This window comes from Triturus cristatus, chromosome 1_1 (assembly GCF_964204655.1).
Source record: "Triturus cristatus chromosome 1_1, aTriCri1.1, whole genome shotgun sequence".
Lineage (NCBI taxonomy): Eukaryota > Metazoa > Chordata > Amphibia > Caudata > Salamandridae > Triturus > Triturus cristatus.
Genome location: NC_140579.1, coordinates 41,779,499 through 41,802,165, shown reverse-complemented (window position 1 = coordinate 41,802,165; position 22,667 = coordinate 41,779,499). Strand labels below are relative to the sequence as shown.

The window sequence follows — 22,667 nt, the reverse complement described above, 5'->3', positions numbered from 1 at the left end:
TTAATGCAGATGAGAGGCGAGAACCCGAAGTTGTTGCGATGGTCCATCTCTCTGCAGGGGATGGACTTCACTGTAGACCATCGGCCCGGCAACGACCACGCCAACGCCGACGGCCTGTCCCACTTCTTCCGCCTCGGCGAGGAGAACACCCAAGATGATGGGTGACTCTCCCTGCCTTCAGCTGGGGGGGACGCCTGTTGGACCCGGCCTCGTGGCATGGTCCCGAACCCTCCTACCAGACCAAACGGGGGCAACCCCAACCCTTCGGGGCCCCCCGAGCTTGTATCCCGCTCCCCGCACCAGCCTTCGCGACGCGGCCCGCCCGGGCCTCGGTCCCTGCGAAGCCCCAACATCAAGGCGCCAAGACCCGATCCAAGGGGGTCGAGTGGCCACTCAACAGATCCCGGAGGAGGGGAGTTTCGATGGGGCCTCCCGCCGGCCCCCCACACCTGGGCCCGAACGCCCTCCGGCCTCCCTGGGCGATGGCTCCACCCCCCCGCTGGGTGTCTGGACGCTCTCATCCCGGCCCCTCCGGCCCCCCAGGCGCGAGTGTCCGGACATCAAAGGGCTCCAGCCATATATCTGGGGCAGCCCACAACCAGGACGGGAGTTGTATCCTGGAGTCCAGAGCCCTGCTGATCGGATCGCGGCTGACCCTACCGAGAAAGACTCATTGCCTGGAACTAAGAACTCGAGCCCTGCTGACTGCGTCGCGGCTCCCCCTTGCTGAGAAGAAGACCCTCACGGAACATCGGAGCCCCGCTGACCTCGTCGCGGCTCAACCTCGCTGAAGCAACCACCGGAGCCCTGCTGACCTCGTCGCGGCTCGACCTCACCGGAGCGACCCCTCGAACCCTGCGGACTACGTCCCGGGCTGACACTGAGACTGTCCCGCTACCCCCGTTCCTAACCAAACCCTGAGACTCTTTTGGATCCCTTGATCTACCTGTAAATATTGCCTACGGAGACCGACTCTTAATTCTGATAAACGACTTGTGAGCATTGATAACCTGGTTGTGTCCCTTTGTGGTGGGAGGGGATTACTTGGCTGTACGATCCTAGGAGAAGGACCTCGCCAGGAGGCCTCTCAGCGGCGCTCGGCTGCATCCTTACGGAACGGTGCCTCTCGGGGTGGTCAGTCCGACACCATCTGACGCCCCGGAGGTCGCCATTCTAACATTCTTGGTCTTAAAAATGACTTAAAAATCAATACTATTTTTATAAATTGATCTTGGATTCATTTTTGAGTGTGTCTCATTTATTGCCTCGGTGTGTACAACAAATGCCTCGCACTACCCTCTGATAAGCCTAACTGCTTGCCCACAGTACCACAAAAAAGAGCATTAAAATTACCTGCCTTTAGCTCTGTTTACAATTTAGGGATTCACTGGACTCTCTGCATAGTGTACTTTGTTTTAGTACACTATGGTGCCGAGTCCGATCCGGGTCGGAAAACACGCCGACCGAGCCGGATCCGGAGTCCTGCAGTCCGACCGAGCGAGTACAATGCGGCCGTATGTTGCCGAACTCGGTTCAGTCGGACTCCCATAGAAGTCAACGGGAGCCGGTCGTACGACGCGTACACGGGCTCCCATTAACTGAATGGGTACGTCTCGCGCAAGGACGCCCCCTACAGTGGGTACGCATCAGTGCCATCCGCACCGTACATGCCTGTGTTGGGGGGACCCTTGGTCTCCCACTGTGTCCAAGTCGTAGGGCTGTGGGTGACACGGGGTCCGACGCGAAACCCCAAAGGCAACCACACGGACAATTTGCGAGCCGCTGTCCGACGCGTGCATCGTACTGGATCGGACGTGAATCGCATCCATTGCACGCCACGGTTAGCTTACGACCGAGACGTACGGAGCGGTTCGGACCCAGAAACGACTCGGTCGGTGAATTTCACGTAGCTCGCATCGGACTTGCTCGCTCGTACAGCTGTACGAGTCGGGCGGAAAACACGCGTACGGCTCGTAGTTTTTCCGGCCGGATCCTGTTTGGTGCCCTTCAAACCCGGATCGGAATCGGCCCCTAAATAGAGAACCACCTTCCTATTATTACACTAACCCACAGTCTTCATACTGAACGATTTAAGAATGGAAGTGCATAGCTTTTATCTTGGTCACTAAAACTGTTAGATTTATCAGTGGCTATTGACATTGTTGACCGTGTCATTATGATAAAAGACATACACAACATCTGATGGCCTTCTTCCGTTGCATCCCCACCTCATAATATCTCTTACTGATTTCCCCAAGGGAAAAAATTAATCCCTCTTCTTTGTTATCTATGTCGTTCCACCCATTAAACATATATATACATAAAGCTAGACTGATGACGCACTTGAGTGTGAAATTTCCATCTTTCTATTAGCACTTGACAGGAGGATGAACCAAATCTGCTTTAATATGAACCCCACAAAGATGTGTTGTGAGCTCCGAAGTCAGACTCATTTTTAAAAGTATAAGTTAGCCTGCCTGTCTTTGGCCCACACTCAGCATTTCAATTATTTTTCTCAGAACTTGTGAAAGTGTCATTTCATCTAAACAATACTTTGTTATAATATCAGGTAACAAAAGTCTGCCACAAACTATAAGATAATTGCTTTCCAAAGTTAGATACTACAAGTGTAAGATAAACGTGTAGTCTGATTTGACAGATTTTCATCTTGCTGTATTAGACCAGTTTTGCAATGTAGGCTAAACATCATTGGTCAATTTGAATTGACCACTGAAATAGAGCAGCCTTCACACCAGGTAATCACTAAATGTCCTGACAGACTGCCAGAGCATCCACGCTTATGCTTAGTGCCGATTCAGTGATGAGAGGAACTGAGCCAAGCTGATCATGTGCTTTCCTTCTGAAGGAACAATCTCCCTGCGGAAGATGGATACTCAAAGCTGGTCCACTGGGAACAAGTATGCAGTGCACGGATCCCCAAGAAACTCTAGAGGTAAGTTTGCTATTCTATGCCCTCATTGTGTAGCGCATAAAAGTAGCTTTAGGGTGGTAGGCTATTAGAAGCATTGTTAGAACTGTTCATTATATTCTCGCTGTTAGCAATATGGATGAATACACACTTTTAAATATGTAGCGTCATTTCTGAATCCAATGCTTAAGTGTGCTATTCTAAGAATTAAATTGGGTCTGCATTTCCACTGTGTTCCTCAGCCTCTTAGGGGACTGTACCTACCGTAGAAAGGTTAAAAATTGCGTCCTCTGGGATTATTTTTAGTATATTGTTTCGTTCACACCTTCTTTCATATGCCATACATACTCACCATTCATAAAGGTCACCGCTCAACTGGTGGCTACAATGTATTGGCACAAACACCTGTTGTTCATAAGGTAATGATTGTAATTTATTAAAACCATTTTTATTTTATACAATAATTAAAAGAAAAAAGGAATTTGTTTCAAGTTAAAACCATTTTTGTCCATAGAATCATCATGAAAAATATGTAACAATACTAAAAACAATTAATCACATTCACAATACTTCAGAAAATCATAACACAAGAGTTAAAACAGACAGTAACCTTTGTCATAAATCGCCATAATCCACAATTCAACTTATTTACAAACACCCTGATGCCTTGTGTATCATCAATATCTAGGGTGATGTTCGTATAGATGGATTTGTGGCAACAGAAAAAGGCGTTGACGCGTTTAGAAGGCTTTATCTCATTCCGCCTTCTTTATCAAGACCGTTATATTATGTACTCCCGTCCTTTAAAAATCTATAATGTAAACATATATATATATAATTATAAATAATAAACTTACATCTCATTGTTCTTAAACATCAATACATTTCATGAATTCAATCAAACAAGGCTTCATAAAATTACAGTCAATAACACCATAGTCTTTGTATAAATGACCACAATTTTTATAACAATGAAAAGGAAAAAGAAATTGAAAAAAACTTTGGTGCCAAACCTGCAGGCCACCAAGCAACATCAGTGCCTTTTCAGCATGACAAAAGCCCCACACAAATACCCTTACTCACTCGAATCCGTAATCTGTAGCCATTCCGATTACTAAAAGTACATATATATATATATATATATATTACCTACTGGCGGTCGCCAGTAGGTAGTTATAGTTAGGACCCTCTTACCATAGGAAATCCGCAACATTCTATTTTGAATAACTTTGGCGCCGGTCGACGAATGCTCGCCAAATTTTCAAAATAGGTGGGGCGTTGCGCTCCGCTCCTACCCTGAAAGTTTCGGGGGGATTCGTCAAGCGGGGGCTGAGATAAAAGGGGGGTCCCAAAACGCGTTTTTCCCATGCATTTTTCCATAGGACCTTTAGACACAGCTACAGCCCGAACGGCTGAACAGAGTTAAATGAAATTTGGCAGAGAGGTAGTCCTCAGGTCAAGGAAGTGCCTTTTGTAGGTTTGGTGTAAATCTGTTCAGTAGATTCTGAGAAAATAGCCTTTAAATCAATATATATATCTGAGCCAGCTTACGGTGCGCTTACCGTGCGCTTACCGTACGCGTACGGTGACGTGCGCGAGCGCGAATCTGATTGGCTGATCGATCTTAGTAAACATTCGAATTGGTCGAAACCAGGAAGCGGCGGCCGCCATTTCGTGTGTTTCAGTCAGAAAAAAAAAGGGAGATAACTTGAAAAGGGGGCAAGGAAGAGAGTTACAGACCCCCTAACATTTGAAAGGGGGTCAAAGAAGGACAGAAAAGTACAAAAAAAACATTTATTAATTTTTTTAAAAATCGCGGGTACGCGTACGGTAAGCTCACCGTACGGTAGAAAAAAAAAATAAAAAAAGAAATGAAATGCAGATTTAAGTGTTTAGATATTAGGGGGCTCTAAAAAGAGCCGTTGTGTTTATGAAGTGATTTTTTTAGTGGTACCTACAAGTAAGTACCGATGCAGAGTCTAAGGTTCAAGAGGAAGACTCTGTTCCCTTCATCATTGAAGTGCACACCATCTCCTCTATAAATGTCTTGCATGTCGTAACGCAAGTTGTTGTGGTAAATGGAACCCATACCATAGTCTCGGAGGAAAGCAGAAACAGATTTGTTGACGTGCTTTCTTGCTTTGTCAATCTGTGGACAGAAATGATTGGACCAGTTCCATTTTTGCCTTTGGCATATGTTAGAAAACACAAAGGCAGTTTTAGGGAAAAGTGAAAACAGTTGTGCAAAGGTCTCCTTCATAAGCATTTCCAGACCTACCCCAGTCAAAGTGCCTAGGTCATTGCCACCACAGTGCACTATTATGAGGCCAGGGTGTTGGATTTGCATGAAGGATTTCACCAATGGCATCAATTGGTGCCACTTTAACCCTCTCTGACCAATCCATTTAATGTCTACATTTGGCAAAGCAAGGTCTCTCACCATACCTGTTTTCTCTGCATACTTTTCACTCCAGAAGACATAGCTGTGCCCTACAATCCACACTGTGAACATCTTCCAAGGAGAACTGGATGCACTCAGGAGGTGTAATTCAGTAGAATGGTAAAAAGAAATGAAAGACAGTTTGGAAATGGAGGCATACATATTTTTTTTTAAAAGAAAAAACTGATTGGCTGTTTCATACCATTCTACAAAAAAAAAACTAGGCTGTATGTGTAAATTTATAGAAGCATGTTTTGTATTGGTACAGAAAAATGTGTTACCAAAGAACAGTACTATGGATTTGCTGTTAGGTTTGAAAAGTCAAGCACTCCTGCTCTTTGGAAATGAAACATTGTTTGGTGAACCTCTGACCTAACTCTACACAGCAGTGTTTCAAGAGCTGTTGCTATGGTAGCAGGCAGAAGTCAAGTTGGGGGAAGGGTACTAGGCAGAAGTCAAGTTGGGGGAAGGGTACTTTTGGAAAAGGGTTGGTTTTCAACCAATAGAAATGTGTGATTACATTTGAAAAAAAGGGGGAAGCACTGAGATTTGAAACTAACATGTATATGTGTGGAAAAAGAGAGGGAAACTTTGCCATTATCTGGTTCTGCTGAGAGGAGAGAGGTCTACAGAACAGAGATCCTGGCTCTGATAATCTGCTGTTTGAGTGCCACATTTCTTTCACAACTAACTAATTTTAAAGGTGAGTTTAGAGTTTGAGAGGGGATGTATATGGTAAATTAAGAAATGAATAATAGAATTGGAATTCCTTTTGTTGAAGTTGTGTTTATCATTTTCTGTTTTGGGAGAAATTTAAATGTGAGGAACATGTAAAATAATATGGACTATGTTTTCACGATAAATTAAGGTGTACTGGTATAAATAAGGAATACTTTAAGGGTTTGAGGTTGCACTCAGTAATGCAAATACATTCAGCATCAGTAAGGCTGCTTGCCCTTGCTGGAGTGTAGTCAGTCACCCAGGCTACACATGTTGTTGGTCTCAGAAAGCTGTTTGGTATTGCTCTGGTGATTTTACATTTGCATTAGATAGAAAGGGGGAGGTATTTTTTTCTGCAGAAGCAGACTCTTAGCACACAACCAGCTGCATATCCTGTGGAATCATGCATAGTATTCACAACCGAGTAAGGTTTGAGGTTTCAGTCAGTAATGCAAATACATTCAGCATCACTAAGGCTGGTTGCCCTTGCTGGAGTGTAGTCAGTCACCCAGGTTACACATGTTGCTGGTCTGAAAATGTTGTTTGGACATGTGCTTTTTTAAGAATCTGAAAAGTGGATTCATAATGTGTCAGACTGTAAAAGTACTTATCACTTGCCAAAAAAAGAGTAGTAAGTGTGCTTTCAAATTGGCAAAGAAAGTTTGTTTTGTGACTAATATGAAAACATGACTCTGTGTGCAAATAGGAATTACAGGCAGAGATTTATTGCGTATTGCTCTGGTGATTTTACATTTGCATTAGATGTAAAGGGGGAGCTATTTTTTTGTGCAGAAGCAGACTCTTAGCACACAGCCAGCTGCTTATCCTGTGGAATCATGCACAGTATTCACAACCGAGTGGGGTTTGAGGTTGCAGTCAGTAATGCAAATACATTCAGCATCACTAAGGCTGGTTGCCCTTGCTGGAGTGTACTCAGTCACCCAGGTTACACATGTTGCTGGTCTGAAAATGTTGTTTGGACATGTGCTTTTTTAAGAATCTGAAAAGTGGACTTAAAATGTGTCAGACTGTAAAAGTATTTATCACTTGCCAAAAAAAAGAGTAGTAAGTGTGGTTTCAAATTGGCAAAGAAATTACGTTTTCAGACTAATATGAAAACATGACTCAGTGTGCAAAGAGGAATTACAGGCAGAGATTTATTGCGTTATGCTCTGGTGATTTAACATTTGCATTAGATGTTAAGGGGGAGCTATTTTTTTCTGCAGAAGCAGACTCTTAGCACACAGCCAGCTGCATATCCTGTGGAATCATGCATAGTATTCACAACCGAGTGGGGTTTGAGGTTTCAGTCAGTAATGCAAATACATTCAGCATCACTAAGGCTGGTTGCCCTTGATGGAGTGTAGTCAGTCACCCAGGTTACACATGTTGCTGGTCTGAAAATGTTGTTTGGACATGTGCTTTTTTAAGAATCTGAAAAGTGGATTCATAATGTGTGAGACTGTAAAAGTACTTATCACTTGCCAAAAAAAAGAGTAGTAAGTGTGCTTTCAAATTGGCAAAGAAATTTTGTTTTGTGACTAATATGAAAACATGACTCTGTGTGCAAATAGGAATTACAGGCAGAGATTTATTGCGTATTGCTCTGGTGATTTTACATTTGCATTAGATGTAAAGGGGGAGCTATTTTTTTGTGCAGAAGCAGACTCTTAGCACACAGCCAGCTGCTTATCCTGTGGAATCATGCACAGTATTCACAACCGAGTGGGGTTTGAGGTTGCACTTAGTAATGCAAATACATTCAGCATCACTAATGCTGGTTGCCCTTGCTGGAGTGTAGTCAGTCACCCAGGTTACACATGTTGCTGGTCTCAGAAAGCTGTTTGGTATTGCTCTGGTGAGATTCTGGGCTTTTTTAAAACAATCTTTGAGATTGTTATTTTTTTTTTGCCCGCTGTTAAATGATGAATGCAATTGCTTTCACAATTTATAGTGAAATGCAATATATTCTGAAAACAGCAAAAAAAAGGCAAAACTTTTTTTGGGAAAATATGTAAATATGTGTACTGTATTATAAAATGTTTTATTAAATATTAATACTTTTTTCTTTTTTTTCAGATTGAGATAGAAAATTTTCGAAAACTTGAACCATTTTTAAAGCAATTAAAATTAAATTTTAATTAATGAATAATTTTTTGAGTGGGTATGGTAAGTCAAAAATATCATGGTCCCTTTTTTCCACTTCTCCACAATCACATTTTCAGTTTTTCATTGTAGTCTCTCAAGGACCTTGTAATGTGATAATTGATTTTTAGTGTTTTTAAAAAAAAAAAAAAAAAAATTTACGCGTACCGTACGCGTACGGTAAAAAATAAAATAAAAAAAAGTTTAAAAAAATATATAAAAAAAAGTTAAAAGGTAAGGTTGGCTCTTAAAAGAGCCGTTGTGTTCATGCAGGGACAGAGGAAAGAAAGAATGGGAATATTAGTCGGTACGACAAATGTGCTGATCTATTAAATTGTTCACTAGGGCAACACTGGTCTCCCTATGACAAATTAGATCATGACAAGTGGCGCACCGAATTAAAAACCTCGATGGTTGGTTTCCAGAGGACCAGAAAAAGGAGATGCTCCCCCCACAGATGAAGGGCTCAGCTGACCTGCCGAAGATGGACTCGGCCCTGCAAATGATGGACCAGGCTGAGCTGCTGTGGATGTGCTTGGTTGACTTACTGAAGGGTTACCTTCAGTATGTCGAGCATATGTCCTACCGTGTACATCATGAAGGTGTCTCAACATGGTGTGATTCCCGAAGGAATACTTCTTGTTGGGATTTCCCTCTTGAAAGTACACGGCCACAAAGCTTACAAGTCACTAAGGGTGCATTTACCTTTTGCTTGCCCTCTGGAAAAGAAAAATACTCCCATATGAAAGAGCTCTTTTGTTTCCTCCTTCTCTGCCTCAAGGTAGTGCTGCTAGCCTCACTCTCAGAAGAGGTCTGCTGTTCTGCCATTGTATCACAAAGACAACTCAGCTCCTTCTCCTAAGGGATCACAAGCAGAAATGAGGGGAATGGGTGTGGTGTAGGAGAGTTCTAGAACTGAAAGTACTTTAAACCAATCAAAAGTTTTGTTTCTTGATCACATGACCTACCGTGCGCGTACGTTACGCTTACGGTGCGCTTACGGAGCGCTTACGGCAAAAGTGCGCACGCGCGCATGCGCAAAACAGGCACGCCCCTTCACTTCCGCGTAACATGCGCGTGCAGCGTACGCGTTACGCGCTGCGCACGTGTGACGTACGTCTACGCAAATTGCGTAACTGAACGCAAACAGCGTAGAAATCTAACGTTATAAAAGCAAGACGTGCGCTTACCGTACGCGCACGTTAAAAAAATAGAAAAAAAAAAAAGGGGAAAAAAAACCACTATGTTATACTAATAAATCTTACCTGTTTAGTTTAAAAAAATGGTAAAAATAAAAAATATATTGTAGAATTTTTAAAATTTAACCATAGTCTTTAAAAAAGGATAGAAAATTAAAATAAAAATATGTTAAAAAAATTGAAAAAAAAAAAAAGGTAAATATAAGAATTAGCATTTAAAAAACCTTGCAAATTCACTGAAAAAACCATGGGTTTCACACACGTTATAGTTAGGAATTAGCATTTAAAAAACCTTAGAAATTCAATGAAAAAACCAAAGGTTTCACACACGTTATAGTTAGGAATTAGCATTTAAAAAACCTTGCAAATTCAGTGAAAAAACCATAGGTTTCACACATGTTATAGTTAGCTGGACATTTCACTCGTAAAAAACCAATGAAATTCCCCCGTTATAGTTAGTTCAGCTAACTATAACTCGCGCGCCCGCAATGCACTACTGATGACGTCACATATTACATCACTCATGACATGGTCACTGACATCACTCATGACATCACTGATGACATCTCAAATGACATCACTGATGACATCACTGATGACATCATCCTTGTGATAGAGTGGCAGACCTCCTCTTCCCCTAATATAACCTTTGATACACACATTCAAAAATAGAGACTAAAATTTTCAAAACAATGGACATACCAATACCAGTTACAACAACCTCTTCAGTAATTCTAAGATCCATATACACATCCACTCATTCACCAACAGTCCTATACAGTCACTCATACATGTACTCACTCATCATATGTACTCATACACCTATACATCCTGTTACACAATGCCACTCATCCATAGAGTAACTCACACATAGTCACTCATGCTAATAAAGAAACAAACATACATTTATTTGCATATACAGTTATACACACAACACCACACTTACTTCTACGGAAACTTACACATACTTAGTCTTATAAACAGTCACTTATAGAAACACATACTTATTCATACAGGAACTCTTTCAATCTCTCACTCTCACATATACTCACTTATATACACCAATAGTCACATATACTAGTTTAATAGATATGTAGTTACTCATAAAGACACTATTGAGACAGTCATTCACTCACTAACACACCCATACACACACTCATCCACCCATACAGTCCTGCACACATGTTGTCTTCAACACATACAAAGAGTGAGTCACTAATTCATGCACCTATGCACTACGTAATAGCCCCCACCGAACCATGCAGACACTCAGACTGATACTCAAAAAAACAACTAATAACCTATATAGACACCCATGAAGCTAATCACCAACCCATGCAGCCACTTATACACAAAGTGAGAGACTGATACAGATATTTTCATATTTAAACATTACTCAGTAAGCCATGTATTCACCATGATACACTTAATTAGTCAGTTACACAATAAATTTTTCAAAAACAAAGCATCCATTTAGACACTTATATACCCATTTATTCTTCCATTGACCTTGAGATATACATATATAAAACATATTTAATTTTCAGAAAAACACACATTCACTGGATGATGTCATCAGTGATGTCATTTGAGATGTCATCAGTGATGTCATGAGTGATGTCAGTGACCATGTCATGAGTGATGTAATATGTGACGTCATCAGTAGTGCATTGCGGGCGCGCGAGTTATAGTTAGCTGAACTAACTATAACGGGGGAATTTCATTGGTTTTTTACGAGTGAAATGTCCAGCTAACTATAACATGTGTGAAACCTATGGTTTTTTCACTGAATGAATATATATATATATATATATATATATATATATATATATATATATATATATATACACACACACATGACACTACATCCACTCATAACACTCCAATATACTCTTTTGCTATTGTTATTCACCTTCCTTCATGCTTGGTGAGAAGTCACTGATGTTGCTTATACTAACTGATGTGATAAATAGTTGATTTGCTCATGACAGCCGGTGCAAAGGATTTCTCCATACCTAGGAAGCCATCACAAAAAAACAAGCTGCTTTTATTCAGAATGCGGGGTGTAAACATTGTCTATTTAAGGCCACCTTTGTTCCTGATAGAAAAACTACAGAGTTTAAATTCTTATATTTTGGGTTCTATAGTACCAATTTGTAGTCCTGGGCGGTGAACTTTGCTCCGTTTGCGGAGTTTTCTGTACTCCGCACTCCACGGAGCTCGCGGAGTGCAGAAAACTCCGCTTCGCAATGAGTTTTTTCACCATTCGCGATCGCGAACAGTAAGATCGCGATCGCGAATGGTAAGTTTGGGAGCGTGAGCTGCCGCTCGGGTAGAATTTCTACCCGAGCAGCAGGAATACCAGCACAAACCGCAGTTCGCATTGCACTCCGCCACTCGCGGAACTTGGCGGAGTTTTTTTGTAACTTCGCGGAGTTCCGTGTAGCAAAACTCCACGAACTACGCACAGGCCTACCGATTTGTTCCCATCTACACATTTTGTGGCTGGATGCGCCCTATAAAATCTGAAGCCATGGGCCTCATTGTCCCAGCTCTCCTTGCTGTGCACTGGTTATCCGTGCCCGAGAGATTGTGGTTTAGGTCTCTTAGTATAGTATACTTGTATCAGCTTCGCCGCGACGCCTCTCCATGACTAGTAGTTTCAGTCTCTATTGACCGACAGTAGGACAGATGTATTAAGCAGTTTTGCAGCCAGAAAAGTCTGCATGGGATTGAAACTGGAATAAAAGCAGACATCTACAGTGCCAGGGATGAGGGTCAGCTATCTCTCTCATGCCTCTATCCCTGTATTTGTAGCCTGTTCGGTTGGATTCACAAGCGGGATCCCACCCCTTTAATATTAAATACATTTTTTTTTTATTATTAATTTATTTTTTAACTGGAATGATAAGAAACTAGCAAACCAAATGCGTATACATCCACTCGCCTACAACCCATAGGGCCGGCACCTTTGTAGCGAACAAACAGTACATGTCTATCGTTTCCCACATTCCGCAGGCCGGGTATCGCTGTCGTATATGTGCAATAATTCGACATCTCTTTACTAGAATGCCCCCAACCATATCAATTCTCATAATCTGTTCCCTATGGAGAGCCCAACATCCTCTTATTTATCACTCACCATACCCGTTATCACACCCCTCCCTCCACCCCTCCCGTAACCGTTAAAATAACCTGTCAGCTGAGCTTAGTGCCCCCCCCGTACTCAATACCCGTGCAAGCATACTCCTTGTGTAGATCTGTTTCACTAATGCACTGATCTGGTGTGCACAAAGGCCAATCACGGCGTGGAATCCAGCGCGGCTTCCAGCCCGCAGTCCGCAGCGCCATGTGTACATACACCTCCGCACTCCCCTAGCCAAAACTCCGCCACCTGTCGCGCCTCAACTTTAGCCTGCCTCCTGAGCCGACTGGGGCATCTCCTCCTCCCCCGCGCCAAGACCTGTACCTGCTCCCCCGTTCTTGAGATAATCCGCGTACAGTCCCCAAAAGTTCTTTGGCCTGCTCCTCGGAGGCAGCAGCTCACTAAATGTCTCCGATTGCGTACAGCAGTACAGCACGTCCCTCTTCCAGTGTGCTAATATTAAATAAATTAGCAGTCACATCAGTGGTGAGTGTTCATGCTCAATTTAATATAATAATATAAAATACCATAATGCAACAATGCAACATAACACAAACTATCATTTTTTGTGCTGATTGTCAGATTTAGGCTTCCTTTGCATGTCACTTTTCACATATATCATCTATTACACACTGCAGCATCTTTCACACCACTGTTGCAGAAAATATAATGCATGTGATGTCAAGATATTGCCACCACAGTTTATATGTGTAGTCATGACAGGGTCTTCAGTGACCCCACCCTTAAAAATCTGCTACATTGGTTGAGCCCCCCCAACAGCTTCATCTGTGTTTCTTACCCCGTAGGGGAGGCATTTTATCTACCATCTTGATATGCACTCTGGTCAATTAATATTAATGCAATTGTCCTCAAATGATTGTCGTGAATAATGCTTAACTTTCTTTCTAGTCTCCCCGGCGTGTCACCTGTGGACAGATTATGGTCATATTCTTCTGGGTGCCCTGGCTATTCTTCTAGCAGCGATTTGTGGATATATATGTAAGTATTCAAAGTACAAAGCTATGATCAGCGAGGCAGATGTGTTGCCGAGGGGAAGGAATTGGAGCACTTTCTGTATGGGGGATGGGGGATGTCTCTTGTAGGGCCTATGGCAGCAGCCTTTACCATTGGTCTTTTACCAGCAGTCTTTACTGCGCAGGTAAGTACTACACAGGTAAGTATTTATAGGTTCACCACAAAGTACTTTATCAAGCAAAATATTCATGTTATTATAAAAAAATGGTTTCAGGTGTGGATAGAGGTAAAGAGTGTTAAGGGTAATTATAGGTTTATTCAGTGGGTAGAAGTATAGGGAGGTAAGGGTGATTTTAAGGTTTAGGTGTGGATAGAGGTAAAGAGTGTTAAGGGTAATTATAGGTTTATGCAGTGGGTAGAAGTATGGGGAGGTAAGGGTGATTTTAAGGTTTAGGTGTGGATAGAGGTAAAGAGTGTTAAGGGTAATTATAGGTTTATGCAGTGGGTAGAAGTATAGGGAGGCAAGGGTGATTTTAAGGTTTAGGTGTGGATAGAGGTAAAGAGTGTTAAGGGTAATTATAGGTTTATGCAGTGGGTAGAAGTATAGGGAGGTAAGGGTGATTTTAAGGCTTAGGTGTGGATAGAGGTAAAGAGTGTTAAGGGTAATTATAGGTTTATGCAGTGGGTAGAAGTATGGGGAGGTAAGGGTGATTTTAAGGTTTAGGTGTGGATAGAGGTAATGACAGGTAAGGGTAATTATAGGTTTATGCAGTGGGTAGAAGTATGGGGAGGTTAGGGTGATTTTAAGGTTTAGGTGTGGATAGAGGTAAAGAGTGTTAAGGGATATTATAGGTTTATGCAATGGGTAGAAGTATAGGGAAGTAAGGGTGATTTTAAGGTTTAGGAGTGGGTAGAGGTAATGACAGGTAAGGGTAATTTTAGGGTGTGGGGGTGGATAGAGGTAAATGGAGGTAAAGAGAAGTTTAGGGTGGGGAAACGTAAAGTCACTTAAGTGAGATTTTTTGGTTTGAGGGTGAATAGATATAAAGAGAGATACAGGTGATTTTAAGCTTCATGGATAGGTAGAGGTAAAGAGAGGTAAGGGTAATTTTGGGGTTTGGGGATGGGTATAGGTAAAGAGAGGCAAATAGTAAATCTGTATTAACGCCTACGTCAAACAGCTGAAGCTGCACTAAAGTGTCAATAGAGGTGCTTGTCTTTGTATTTGGTTGGGGAGCATGACCCTATTACACTCCGGCCTGTTATAAGGATTTACCTGAGATGTCAGAGCACAGAGTAGAGGAAGGGAGAGGAGAGAGGCATTCACCTCGTCTCTATGATTCTGGACACTCTGAGATTCAAAAGACATTGAATTTAATATGGCAATACAAAGAAGAGGAAGGATTTTAGAATTCATTTTAAATGCACTTGACTAATTTTCATTTGGAATGATTTTGCACGTGAACTTTATACTTTGAATGTAACTGTGGCAGTAACACTATTATAGCATGATTTTAAGGTTCTACAGTCAAAAGAGAAAGTATATGACTCCAGTCCAGGTGCATTCTGGGTATTGTATTATGACATGCTACTTTATCACGTGTGTTGGGATTTAAAAGCAAATGATTATCGTACATTTTCACCTGCTCAACTGTGATCAAGGCTTAATTGAGAAGCCGAAACGTGTCAGGAAGAAAAGTGTGGTGCCTTTTGTACTATGAATTTAACACTTGGTCTGTTTCCAGAATTGGCTTTGGCGCTTCTTTGTGTATGGAATATGTAACCGAAGCTCTGTCCCGTTTCTCAACTGAAGCCACCCTGCAGGATTTGGGGTTCCTGTCGATGGAGGTGCTTGTGTGTGTGTATATATATGTTCGAGGCATGTGGGCTGCTGAATTCATATCTGTGCATAGATCGCCGCCTAGTGTTGGGTCCGGATGTTTGCACGTTGTTGTCCTGGAAGAGTCTTCGAAGTATCCTGGGATAGGTGACTCCTCCCCTGGACTACAGTGCGCATGGGCATCCTCTCCATCCTCAGATTGTTTTTTTCCGCCATTGGGTTCGGATGTGCTTATCTTGACTCAAGTTAGGAAAAACTTTTTCCAGGCCAAAAGGCCTTTAGTTGGCGTCGGTACTGTTCCCGATCGGTATCGATAGTATCTTTGTTAGTTTACTAACTTCCAGAACCAACTTTTTCGCATCTTACCCGACCATCGACCCGACATCGACGATGGAATCGAGGACGCCATTCAAGAGGTGTCCTGTATGCAATGCGAAATATCCCCATGTCGACGTCCACCCGGTGTGCAACAAATGCCTTTCACCGGATCACGACGAGTCTACATGTATGGCCTGTGCCCGATTCCGATCCAAGAAGACTCTCCGGAATCGACGAGCAGCGAGACTCGAAGCGCAGCAAGCGGCACCGGCCCCGACCAACATCTTCAGCGCCGAGGACGAAGATGTCGAAGACGTGGAGAACCTACCCTCAAGCCCCGCTTCCGAACACGACTCCGGATCGGAGGACGTCGAAGAACGACTCTTTCACAGAGATGAAGCCGACACCGAGGTAGGAGACTACGATGAGGCCTTAGGGGCCCAAGAGAGTAGCTCCGGTGACGAGCAAGGCCTACCCGTACAGACTGAGGATATCCCAGTGCGCCAGTCTATGGCCCCGGTCGAGGGATCGCCTTCGGGCCTTACCCAAGACCTATCCCGCAGTTCTTCGGCCCCGCCCTCTGGCCCGGCCTCGGACATTCAGCGGCAGCCATTACTACCTAAAACGGCTGGTTTCCCTTCTTCGAAACCGAAACCGAAAGCTGTACTGGTTCACCAGAAACCGAAACCAAAAGTGACGCTGGTCGGCTCGAGGCCCACCACACCTTCGACGCCAGCAAAACCCGTCGGCACCGACCGCACCAAACGAGACTTCGGTGCCGAGCTTGCAGCAGCCGACGTCGGCGCCGACACACGGAAAAAGACCTTCGGTGCCACCAAACCTACTCGGCTCCCGGCACCGAAACAATCGGCTCCGACCCCAAAGGTCAAACTGCCTGCTGCGTCTCACACCGCTTCGACAGCACCACCAAAGGCACACTCATCGACGACGTCGACGGCCACTACCGCTCCTCGACTCGATGACCCACTGGCGCCGAAGAAGTCCACGCCCGCCTCTACAGAACCGGTCGGCGCAAAAGAATCGATGGCGCTCCAGGTGCGGCCAGTTGCTGCGCAACGCGTCAAACACAAAGCAGTCCTCCAGGACACGTCAGGCTCCGAGCCGATAAAAGCTCCAACAGCCTCTTCTGCACCAGCCAACATCACTTTTGGCCTGCCGCCATCCACGGCCCCGAAACTGTTCCAAATCAGAACACGGGTCACCCACATCACGATCACGCCTGCCGAACGCTCTCCCGCAGAGACGTCACCATCACACATCATCGACGCCGACACCGGCAGGATGATGCTCCACAAGAGGAGAATAACTTCCGAGCCAGCTTTGGACTCCTACCGGATCCCGCTTAAGAAAAAGCTGCCAGTGGCTTCGGAACCAGTTCTTTACGAACCTCTCCATTCCTCTTACCAAGATCCACAGTCCTTCTCACCCACACACTCCGAAACAGACGTTTTGGAGGACTACATAGGTGACCACGTCCCCTACCCCGGAGAGATGGACCCTGAAGGCCAACAGGACCCTGACCAAGCTTGGGATGACCCTGTAGACTCGGGTGCACCTATGGATACACAGGATCCGCAACTCTATGGAGCAAAAATGTCTCCCACAGAGGACACTGCCGCATTCAACGCCCTCATTGAACGTGCTGCGGCCAATCATGGTGTGCAACTCCACTCTGACACCGTCGAGGACGACTTTCTCATGGATACTTTCGCATCCTCAGAAAGGAATATAAAAACTCTACCCATGTTGAAGGGTGTCCTCAAACCAGCAAAGGACATCTTCAAGGAACCCACCAGGGCAAGAGTAATAAACCCCAGGATCGACAAGTAATACAGGTCGGCGCCTGGGGACCCTACCTACATTAGAGGCCAGTTACCTCTGGATTCCATAGTAGTTGCGAATGCTCGCAAACGGGCACACTCGCAAACAACAGGTGATGCTCCTCCCCCGGACAAAGAGTCCAAGGTGCTAGAGACCTCTGGCAAACGGGCTGCGGCCCAGGCAGCTAACATATGGCGCATTGCCAATACTCAGGCGCTCCTCGCTCGCTACGATCGAGCACACTACGACACATTAGAACAATTACTCCAACACCTCCCTGACCAATTCAAAGAGGGTGCAGAGATTCTCATCAGGGAGGGACAAGTCCTCACAAACGCATCCATTAAGTGTGCACTGGATGCCGCGGATACAGCTGCCAGAGCCATAAACACTAGCGTCATGTTGCGACGACACGCCTGGTTACGAATCTCCGGATTCAAACCTGAGGTACAAAATAACATCCTCAACCAGCCAGTCAACCCCGACTACTTATTCGGGCCAGAGGTTGACACCACCCTAGAGAAAATAAAAAAGGACACAGACACTGCAAAGTCCATGGGGGCTCTCCAAACGCAGTCCTTTCGGAGCGGCTCCTTTCGTCGCCCCGGAAATAGAGGAGCAGGTAGAGGACAGGGGTCACAGCAAACCTACAACAAGGGAAACACACAAAGTTCCTACGATAAAAACACCCGGGGTGGTTATCGTGGCTCAAGCACAAAGGGCAGAGGACGCGGATACGGCAACACCAGGTCCTCCCCCAAGAACAAACAGTGACGCCCTCTCCCTTCCTCCCGACCACATAACACCTGTCGGGGGAAGGCTACAAAGGTTCCTGTCCACGTGGAACTCCATCACCACGGACAGGTGGGTCAAAGATATTGTCAAACACGGTTACTGCCTAGAATTAACCTCCACTCCACCCACAATACCTCCAAAACACCGTCCTATGTCCTCAGAGCACTTAACGCTCTTACAGCAGGAAGTGCTAAGTATGCTACTAAAAGGCGCAATAGAGGTCGTACCCGTCCACGAGCAAGGTACGGGGGTGTACTCCCTGTACTTTTTAATACCGAAAAAGGATGGGTCACTCAGACCTATACTAGACCTGAGACCCCTGAACCGCTACATTCTCTCCGAGCATTTTCACATGCTCACTTTACAGCAAGTCCTCCCGCTGCTCAAGCAGGGAGACTTCCTGGCCACACTGGACCTCAAAGATGCGTATTTCCACATACCCATTCACCCCTCACACAAAAAATACCTCCGGTTCACTGTTCAGGGGCAGCACTACCAATTCAAAGTCCTTCCCTTCGGCGTGACAACAGCACCCAGAGTTTTCACAAAGTGCCTAGCTACTGTGGCTGCCCATCTACGGAGACAGCACATACACGTCTACCCTTACCTGGACGACTGGCTTGTTCAAGCAAAGTCAGCCCAGCAATGTGCCAGCCACATGTCCCGCACCATTCACCTCCTTCACAGTCTGGGGTTCTCACTAAATTACCCAAAATCCCATCTCCAACCCGCACACGTACAACAGTACCTAGGTGCGACTATAGACACTCTGGCGGCCACAGCTCAGCCAAATTTAGTGAGAATCAACAGCATGCAAATGCTGATTTCCAAGTTCAAACCACGACACTCCCTTCCCGCGCGAGTGTTCATGCAGTTGATAGGCATGATGGCCTCCTGCATTTTCATAGTCCCACACGCGAGACTACATATGCGCCCGCTTCAGGAGTGCTTAGCACGTCAGTGGAATCAGGCTCAAGGACAGTTGAAAGACCTAGTGTTGGTGAGCGGTCGGGCATACATCTCTCTGCATTGGTGGAATCCACAAAACCTTTGCAAGGGCCGACCGTTCCAAGAGCCTGTTCCACAAATAATACTGACAGCGGACGCGTCTCTCCAGGGATGGGGAGCTCATGTACTCAACTACACAGTGCAGGGACTATGGACAACACAACAAAAGAAGATGCACATCAACCTTCTGGAACTGATGGCAATCTTCCTGGCTATGAAAGCATTCAAAGTACACTTGTGCAACAAAGTCGTGTTGATCCGGACGGACAACATGACCGCCATGTACTACATACAGAAGCAGGGAGGAACACACTCTCCACAGTTGTCTCATCTGGCTCAGAGCATGTGGAAGTGGGCCATTCAAAGGAACATGTTCCTCATGGCGGAACACCTCCCCGGCAAGGACAACCAGATGGCGGATCTGCTCAGCAGACACAGCCACCAGATGCACGAGTGGGAGTTACACCCATCAGTACTCCAACCGTACTTCCAGCAATGGGGTCATCCAGAGATAGACCTATTCGCCACAAGCGAAAACGCAAAATGCCAAAGCTTTGCCGCCAGGTTCCCACATCCACAATCGCAGGGCAATGCGATATGGATGAACTGGTCCGGCAGATTTGCGTACGCTTTTCCCCCAGCGCCGTTGATACCGCTGGTGGCTCGCAAACTCAGACAACACTCCCTGACACTCGTCCTGGTTGCTCCAACGTGGGCACGCCAGCCATGGTACACCACTTTTCTCGAACTTTCCGTGGTGCCGCATCAAAGGCTGCGGATCAAACCTGCGGATTTGACGCAGAACCATGGAGAGATTCAGCACCCAGATCCGCAACAGCTGAACCTGGCAATCTGGCTCCTGAAGTCCTAGAGTTTGGCTACCTAAACCTGCCACCTGACTGTATGGACATCATTAAGGAAGCTAGAAGACCCACTACCAGAGCTTGCTATGCAGCCAAATGGAAAAGGTTCGTCATTTATTGCAATAATAATGACATTAACCCGCTAGACGCATCCATCCAAAACATAATTTGTTACCTCTTACACCTATACCGATGCAATCTGGCGTACACCTCTATACGTGTCCATTTGACCGCAATATCAGCCTATCTCCAGAACAGGCAGCACCTCTCTTTATTCAAAGTGCCTGCCATCAAAGCATTTTTGGAAGGACTCAAACGAGTAATTCCTCCAAGCCACCCACCGGCTCCAATGTGGAACCTCAACTTGGTCCTCACACGCCTGATGGGTCCACCCTTTGAACCTCTACACTCATGCGAGATTCAATTCCTTACCTGGAAAGTAGCTTTCCTAGTAGCGATCACTTCTTTAAGAAGAGTTAGTGAACTCCAGGCACTAACCGTTCAAGAGCCGTTTATACAGGTTCACGCCAACAGGGTCGTACTACGTACCAACCCCAAATTCATGCCCAAGGTGATATCGCAGTTCCACATGAATCAAACTATTGAACTGCCTGTTTTCTTTCAAAACCCACAAACTGTCGCAGAAAGAGCACTCCATACACTAGATGTGAAGAGAGCCCTCATGTACTATATCGACAGGACTAAGATCTTTAGGAAGACAAAACAACTTTTCGTTGCCTTTGCCCCACACCACAAAGGTAACGCTATCTCCAAAGCGGGTATAGCCAGATGGATCGTTAAATGTATTCAAATTTGCTATCAAAAGGCTAAACGCACATTAACGATTCCCCCACGAGCCCACTCAACACGTAAGTTAGGGGCCTCCATGGCTTTCCTAGGAAACATCCCTTTGCATGATATATGTAGAGCAGCCACCTGGTCCACTACACACACATTTACCAAACACTATTGTGTAGATGTGCAATCAAAACAGCAGGCAGCTGTAGGACAGGCTGTTCTCAAAACTCTTTTTCAGACCGCTGCAGCTGGCACTGGTAGCCGCCGCTAATAGGAGGTACTGCTATGTATTCTATGCACAGATATGAATTCAGCAGCCCACATGCCTCGAACTGAATATGCTACTTACCAGTATGCATCTGTTCTTGGCATGTAGGGCTGCTGACATTCATATCGCCCTCCCTCCTCCCCGGCGCCTGTAACAGCTGCAGCTCTCAGAATTACTGTAAGCATGGTCATCACTTTCTGTATCTACTCCATCACTGCCACAATGGCGAAAAACAATCTGAGGATGGAGAGGATGCCCATGCGCACTGTAGTCCAGGGGAGGAGTCACCTATCCCAGGATACTTCGAAGACTCTTCCAGGACAACAACGTGCAAACATCCGGACCCAACACTAGGCGGCGATCTATGCACAGATATGAATGTCAGCAGCCCTACATGCCAAGAACAGATGCATACTGGTAAGTAGCATATTCAATATATATATATATATATATACACACACACAAACAATTTTTTTTAATATATATGTAAAATGCCTTTTTTAGTTTGCTAATAATTTTTACGCCATTTAACAAATCTTCACGAAACCGTCCAAAAAAGTGCTGTTTTTTGATCAGCACTGTCCAGAAAAGTTTCAGGGTCCAAGAAAAAGGAGGCTGGTCACCCAAAATGCAACATCTTCCTGCATTTTACATTGATTATTTGGGAATGAAATAGTGCAAAAACGACTGAACGGAATTACACCATGTTTAGCAGGAAGCTAGATCTTGGTCCAGAAAGCATGATTTATTAGATCTGGTGTAAATCCATTCAATAGATTTTGAAAATTAAGGTTTCAAAATATTGGTATATCTTGATGGTCGAGATCATGTGCATGGGGCCCCCCTTCCTAAGGCAATTTGCCCCTGGGGCCTGGTGAATTTCTTGAGGACCCCCCTACACGAGCTGATTACAGGTCGCGGGCCTCATGCCTTGGGGCCCAGGATAGTTATGAAAGGGGAGGGGGTTTGCACTCCACTCCCGAGCCGGATACAACCCCGCAAACTCCATCCTTTGGTTGCCCGGAATACTTAGGAAAGAGGAGGAGGCGTGGACCCCCCTACTCAAGCCGATTACGGCCTCCGAGATCCCATCCCGTGGGGCTTGACTCAATCTCTGTGTCCAGAGAGTACACCTCTCCTTTAAACAAATGTTGGCCATAGGGGATGGGGGCCCGGGGCCTTTTGAAGCTAGTGGAGGAGGCTGCATGCCCCCCCTCAAGAAAAAATAATTTGCCCCAAGGGATGGGGTACACGGGGAGAGTAATAGTTTGGGAAGAAGGACACATGCTCCCCTTACCACTATTATAAATAAAAAAGAATAAAAAAAGAGCAGCAGGAGCCACTCATTTATTAATCTTTGGTGTGCCCCATAATGCCCTGGG

At 45.0% G+C, this 22,667-nt stretch overlaps 1 protein-coding gene across 1 annotated transcript in view; it reads left to right on the top strand.

Annotated features, from left to right (window-relative positions):
• Nucleotides 1-22,667, top strand: part of LOC146869310 (E3 ubiquitin-protein ligase TRIM39-like) — a 254,307-nt gene that overhangs the window by 96,731 nt on the left and 134,909 nt on the right. The window contains exons 6-7 of the mRNA XM_085647166.1: nt 2,867-2,953; nt 13,488-13,577. Of these exons, the coding sequence (XP_085503292.1) occupies nt 2,867-2,953; nt 13,488-13,577 (177 nt within the window). The remainder of the gene's footprint in view (nt 1-2,866; nt 2,954-13,487; nt 13,578-22,667) is intronic.